The following is a 7,093-nucleotide window of genomic DNA, read 5'->3' as shown; positions in this document are numbered from 1 at the left end:
ATTCACTCGCTCAGGTAAATTAAAAGTAGGCGCGATCCGCCGGTTTGCTCACCCCCCACCTTTCCAAGCAAGGGCAAAATACAAACTTAGGAACTCGCGTGGTAAGAAAAGCGCAAACTTTCTCACCTGTTTGGTCATGGAGTCTATTAGCCGAACGTACAGGTCCTGCTCTGTCCTAACTCCTGCGGAGGGAAAGCACAGACAAATTCCGATCAGGATTTCGGGAGCGAACCCCCCCAATCCCACAAGGAAAGGATGAGGTCAGACAATTAACCGCAGCGGGCAGGGATCGGCCCCGCGCCGGCTTCAGGAGAAAATTCAAAATTAAAAAAAAAAAAAAAAAAAAAAAAGAATAACGCTAAAGCATAGCCAGGAATCAGCCGGTGCCGGAGCTGTGTTGAACCCGGCGCTCGGGGGCTGTGGCCGAGCCAGCCCCCCCGGCCGCGGCCCCACGGCCCCGGGGAACACGCGCGACCCCGGCCGCTGGCGCTCAGCGTCCCCCGCGGCTTTTCCGCGCCCGAGGAAGCGGCTCCGCCGGGCCGGGGCTCTGCTCTGCCCGCTCACCCCATCCCAATAATTACCATCAATTCCCAAAACTGAAAACAAAAAAAAAAAAGTCCTTTAAAAGTGCCGCTGTGCCCGAGCAGCCATCGATCCCCTTTTTTTACTTTCCACTTCAAGCCCAACCGGTTAATCATGTGAAGTACCATTGACTTATCGATCCTTTATGTTTTGTTTTCCTTATATGCCAAGGAAAGAGCCGTGTTTACACGCGTGTAATTTTAATCTCGAAATCTTTATATCCTTCATCCCCCTGCTCCCCCCCCCCCAAAAAAAAGGCCTCGGAAGGAAAATCAGACTTTTCTGCGGCACACGGACGCTCAAAAATGAGAGAGAACGACAACTTACCATTGCTATACAATAACTGAAGTTTATAATGAATCCCATTGTTAGTTTTTTCATTGTTTGGCTCCTGCAAGCAACGATAAATAATTACATTTAGCATGAAAAATATCGCCCTCCTCCTGCTGCCCATTTTCTCGTCCCTGAAGCGGCTCGGAATTAACAGTTTGCAGAAATTCAGCCCACGGTCACCTTTTTTTTTTTTTTTTTTTTTCCCCTGATGTGGAGCGCTGATGATGTCATTAGCTCGGTGCAAATATGTCATGTTTTGCCGTTTTCCCGGTGTTTCAAATAAGTCGGGGCCGCGGCGCTAAGTTTCTAACCCCGGGGTCTATTCGGAGCGGCCGTGAGACCGGGGGGAGCCGCACGTGGCGTGGGCGCCGCTGGAGCGCCGGGAGAGCTGCCGTGCTGGGAATGGGCTCTGCTCCACTCAATTACGCTTAAGAAAAATTAAAAAAAAAAAAAAAGATAACTGGCAGACTTACTTTCTCTTTCTCCACAAAGTCCACAAAAGCTGTTCTCTCAATCTCCACCGGCTGTCCCTGCCTGTCGTACAGAGCTAAGACGAAGTGGAAAAAATTGGATTTTCTGAGATTGGAAGGCGGCTGTTTCTCGAAATGTGCCCGAGCCAGCCCCACGCCGCTGCGGGAGAAAACAAGACAAGGCGTGGGTGAGAGCGGAGGGAAGGGGCGCGCAGGCTCCGCGGCCGCGGGGGGATGCGGGGGGATGCGGGGGGATGCGGGGAGCGCGGAGCGGCGCGGAGCGGGGAGGCTGTAACTGATACGGGGCGGGCGGGGGGGGGAGTTAAGGGGGGGGGATTTACGGCCGGGATGAGAAAATACAGGAGGAGAAAACCGCCGGGAGAGAGGATTTGGCAGACGTACCTTTGGGCGGCCGTGTTAGCATCCACTACCCCAGCAGTATGCATCCATGAGCGGACGGGGTTCATCCCACTGCCCAGCGGTTCTTCTTTCATGGTCGTCCCACCTCTTGGTATATTTTCCTGAATCCCAAACATTAAAACAAATTTGGGCAAAACCAGCTCCTAACCAAAAGGGGTTAAAATTGAGGGAAATGTCAGATACGGGGTGGGTCGGTTGTTGCTTGATTTTCTCTCTCTCTCTCTCTCTCTCTCTCCCTCCTTGGCGACTGGAATATAAGAGATGACTTTACTCCCTGTGATCAGTAGGAGAAAAGCCCAGTTCAAGTCTTGCTTCCTTCTTCAATCTGTCCTGTATTGGCACGACATAAACAATTTACTGAGTACTTCTGTGCGGCGAGTTGGATGGCGTTCCAGTTTGGTGGTTTAAAAAAAAAAAAAAAAGAAAAAAAAAAAAAAAAAGAAGGAAAAAGTATAACTGCAGCCGGCGACACTGCGAGGTGGCTTTTTTTTTTTTAGGGGGGAGGGGGGGGGAAAAAAAGAATAAATATTTTTGTTGTTGTTGTTTGCAGACGCGCTCAACGTGGTGTCATCCTAGTAAAAACCGGCTCGGCAAAAAAAAAAAAAAAAAGCTTCAGGACACTGCTGAATCGACCACTTTCTGGCAAGGCTCTCCTGCTCCAAAAGACAAATAAACGGGGGGGAAGAAGAGGAGGAAAAAAAAAAAAAAAAAAAAAAATCCTGATTACCGCGGAGGTGTTGCCGGGCACACGGGAGAACGGGGCGCGGGCCCGTGGCGGCTCGCGGAATGGACGGAGGCGCGCAGAGCCCGGCCCTCCCTCCCCGAGGAGCGCGCCCCTTCCCCGGGAGCCGGGCCCCCGCCGCCGCGGGAGACGTGGCGTCACCGATGACGTCGGCGGGAGGGCGTGGCCACGCCCATATATGGAGCGCGGGGTCCGGCGGCGCGCCCGCCCGCTCTGCGCGCTCCCCCCCGCCCACCCCGCGACACCGCGACACCGCCACACCGCGACATCGCCACACCGCCACACCGCGACATCGCCACACCGCGACACCGCCACACCGCCACACCGCGACATCGCCACACCGCGACATCGCCACACCGCCACACCGCCACACCGCGACACCGCCACACCGCGACATCGCCACACCGCCACACCGCCACACCGCCACACCGCGACACCGCCACACCGCGACACCGCCACACCGCCACACCGCCACACCGCGACACCGCCACACCGCGACACCGCCACACCGCCACACCGCCACACCGCCACACCGCCACACCGCCACACCGCCACACCGCGACACCGCGACACCGCGGCCGGGCTCGGCGCTGACCCCAGTGCTGGGGTCGCGGAGGGGCTCAGGCCGGACAAAGGGTGGGATGCTGGCTGCGCCCCTGCGCGATAAATGCAGGGCGGGCACGGCCGGGGATACCTGCGTGGTGTGCGCACGCAAAGCCAGCCCTCGGTCCGCCTTGTCCATCTGTGTTTGTGTATCTCCAGAGAAATGTCTACTTATGTGTGCATTTGTATCTATTTGTACGCGGTTTTATATGTTTGTATATATTTGTATATTGATATATATTTGTATATATTGATATATATTTGTATATATTGATATATATTTGTATATATTGCTATATATCTGTATATTGATATATATTTGTACATATTGCTATATATTTGTGTATATTGATATATATCTGTATATTGATAGATATTTGTATATATTGACATATATTTGTATATTGATATATATTTATGTATTGATAGATATTTATCTATTGATATACATCTATGTGTTGATATGTACTTATATATTGATATATATCTATGTGTTGATACGTATTTATATATTGATATATATCGGCATTTTAATGTGTTGATATTCCTGTATATTGATATTTTTGTACATTATACTCTTATATTTTATATTCTTATATATTATATTCTTATGTATTATATTATTGTATACATTAATACTCCTATGTATTGATACTTTATACATATTGATATTTTTTATACATTTACATGGTTTATCTATACATCGCCTCCTCAATTGATAAGCCTTTTCCGCCCAGTGCGGGCTACGACTTCCTTGTACTAATTTTTTTTTTTTTAATCTCTTTTTTATCTCTCGGCGTTTATTTTCTGTGAATTTCCCACGTCCCCGCGTTAATGTTTCCCGAACTCAGGGAAAATCGGCTTTCATATCTGAATGAATCGGTGAAAATCTAAAGTCCGATTTGTGTTATCAGGATCCCCTTTCTCCAAGGGGTGAGGGAAAAGAGGGGAAGGGAAAAAAAAAAAAAAAGATGTGTTAGAAAGCAATCTATTTTGCTGGTGTTGGGGGTTAATGACTATTGCCAAAGATAAGTGAATTATCAAAGCTGTTGCTCTCCCCGATCTCAAAATCCATTACATTGCTGGCCGTCTAATTAAATACGTAAGTATAATAAAATCATATTTTATGACTATTTGAGGGTAATGAGATTAGTCTTTAGAAGCGATCGCCACATATTAAAGATGCCACTGTCTATAGAATGTTAATAACCTTAAATCAAAGTGTATGGAAACTATTCATGAGAAATTAAAAGAAAATTCCCGTATTCATAATCAGCCCGGAGCTTTTGAGGTACAGTAGAGCAGATTACCAACCCAAACACTTTTATCGCTCAGAGAGAGATACCAAAGTTCCCAAACAATGCCATGCTCGCGGTGGCATTTGCTGGCACGGAAACATTTGGGGACCTGGAGCGGGCCCCGGGGGCTGCGGGTCCCCCCAGCCCGCAAAATCCTCCCTCCTAAAAATAAGGTAAAAAAAGCCCAACACCGCTATTATTGCAAGATATTTCCTCAAATGAACAACGCCGAACTTGGTGCTTCCCCTCCGCTAACGAAAGCTTAAAATCATTTACAGTATCTTTAATTCAGATTACACGCGCCAAGGCGATTTAAATCTGATTACCAAATTAGAAGGTTTTAAAACAAATCCTTTTAAATCTGATACTGTTGACTAAGGAGGGGAGAAAAAAAAAAGTTCCATAAGCCCATCACATAAGGTAACGATCCTGCCCCAGAAAGAAAGGGAGTTTTAAACCTTTTTGACAACAAATGCAGCTGCCCCACTATTTTGGACGATATTAAGCGAAAATGAATGCAAATCTGTGTTCAGAAGCCATCTGGCCAGGAATGGGGGAATCAGCTGCTCCTCACAACAGGCTCTGAGCCTGAATCTATTTCAGCTCATTTTCTAGATCATCTGGTCCTGCACCCAAAGCGTGGAAAATACGGTCTTTATCATTCACCAACTTTATCCTTTTTTTTTTTTTTTTTTTTTTTTTTTGTCACTCTGCCTGGCTGGAGCTGCCGGCGGCCGGGGGAACCCGCCCGGGTTGCTGCTGCTGCCCGCACCGCCCCGCACCGCTCCCAGGCCGGCACCGCGCCCCCGGGCAGCAGCTCCTCGGTGTTCCGCGGGCCCGGAGGGAGGGGAGAGCTGCCGGGCCCCCCCGGCCCGGGCGGGCTGCGGGACGGGAGCGCGGCCCCGGGCCGGGCGCACCTTGCGCGGAGCGGGCAGGGGGTGTGCGCGGCGGCGGGGGGCGGCCCGAGCCCTCCCGGCTCCGCGGCCCTTCTCCTCCTCCTTTTCCACCTCCTCCTCCTCCTCCTCCTCCTCCTCCTCCACCTCCACCACCTCCTCCTCCTCCTCCTCCTCCTCCTCCGGCGCCAAGTCTCCCTTTTGTGTGAATTTACGGGGTGAGGCTTCAGCGATCCCCCCGCAAATTTGCATTTAAATAGCGACATCAAGCGATGCGCGTGCCACACACCAGCGGGCTCCCAGATGTCACGGCGGAGGCGCTCAGATGGCCGCAGCCCAGCTGTCCCCCGGCCCGGCCCCGCTCCGAGCCCCCCGCACCGCCCGGCCGGCCGGGGGCAGCCCCCGCAGCGCGTCCTGCTGCCCCGCACGGACACGGAACCAGCCCCGCGCTTTAAACTCACACCCTTATTCCCACCGCTCTGAGAGTATTGCCCGAAACTTTATTATTTTATTTTTTTCCCCCTCGGTACAATCCCCTAGGGACTATTATCTCAATCATTTCAATTTTTCTTTTTTTCTTTTTCTTTTTTTCTTAACCTATTATTATTTCTTGTTTATTTCTCATTTCACGGTTTAAATCACCTCGAGTTGGAGAGCGTGATTTGGGTAATTTCGCTATTTCCTCGGCCGTGGGCCGGCCCGGAGCTGCCCAGATCCGTGCTTCCCACCGCACAAACTTTCCCAGCGGGAAGTTGCGGTGGGAGCCGGGAGCGGCCGCCCCGGCCCTGCTCTGGGGGGGCTCGGCCGGGTCCCCGCAGTTCTCCAAGGTCCGTATTTCAATTTTATTGTCGGAAGGCGCCTTCATTACCAACGCGCTGGCTTACACCGGGCGTAATTTATGCCCGGTGTAACCTAAGCAAATCTCTACCAAGTCGCGTGCTGCAGGAGGGAGAACTGGGTGTTTTCGGGCAAATCGGTATTTCCGTGTGTTTCCAGGTCCGGCGGCCCCGCGGCCGCTGCTCCGGGGCGTTCATCCCCGGGCAGGCGCTGGTAACGCGGGCGCGCAGCGCTGCGGGGGCTCAGCCCGGCCCTTGCGCGGGGGGGTCGCGCATCCTCGGCCCGGAGCAGAGGCCGAGCGCGGCCCAGCAGCGGAGCGGAGCCGAGGCCGGAGCTGCCACCGCTGCTTCGGGGCTCCTCGGCCCCGCCGCACGCCCAGGGCCCCAGGGCCCCGCCGCGGGCAGGGCTTGCGGGAAGGGCCGGGACCCCCGCACCGCCCGCCCGTTCGCCTTTCGGGACGGAGTCACCCCCACCGGGCTCGTTTCAGAGCTCGGGTTCGCATTCCTGAGCATCCCGGGCCCGCCGCACACCTCACACCGCCCCGCGGGGCGCAGCCCGGAGCGGGCACGGCCGGGGGGGGCCGAGCCGCTCCGCGCCCCGCGCAGGCACCGCGGGGCGGCTGCGGGCCGAGGGGAGGGTGGCCCTGTCGCTGTCCCTGCCCTCGGCCGCGCCTGGTGGCCCCGGGTCCACTCGGCCGGCTGGCCGCGCACCTCCCGCTCCCCTGCGCGGCTCCCGGCCAGGATGCGCGGCCGCGTGGTGGGTCGGGCTCGGGGTCACGGAACTCCCTGTGGGTGCAGGGTTGTTTTACCCAAACTGGCTCTCGGCCCTGCTGTCCCCCCGGCGCGCTCCCTCGGCCCTGCGCCCCGATATGGTTACATCAAAATTAGGTATTGAAAACAAAAAAAAAAAAAAAAA

At 53.6% G+C, this 7,093-nt stretch overlaps 1 protein-coding gene across 18 annotated transcripts in view; it reads right to left on the bottom strand.

The window, feature by feature from the left end:
* Nucleotides 1-1,921, bottom strand: part of EBF3 (EBF transcription factor 3) — a 118,413-nt gene extending 116,492 nt beyond the window's left edge. For all 18 annotated transcript variants that reach the window (XM_062496126.1, XM_062496127.1, XM_062496135.1 and 15 more), the window contains exons 1-4: nucleotides 1,788-1,921; nucleotides 1,389-1,545; nucleotides 910-973; nucleotides 127-182 (exon numbers count right to left, since the gene is read on the bottom strand). In XM_062496126.1, coding sequence (XP_062352110.1) covers nucleotides 127-182; nucleotides 910-973; nucleotides 1,389-1,545; nucleotides 1,788-1,921 — 411 coding nt within the window. The remainder of the gene's footprint in view (nucleotides 1-126; nucleotides 183-909; nucleotides 974-1,388; nucleotides 1,546-1,787) is intronic.
* Nucleotides 1,922-7,093: the final 5,172 nt, after the last annotated feature.

This window comes from Cinclus cinclus, chromosome 7 (assembly GCF_963662255.1).
Source record: "Cinclus cinclus chromosome 7, bCinCin1.1, whole genome shotgun sequence".
NCBI lineage: Eukaryota > Metazoa > Chordata > Aves > Passeriformes > Cinclidae > Cinclus > Cinclus cinclus.
This window is presented reverse-complemented; position numbering and strand designations above follow the sequence as displayed.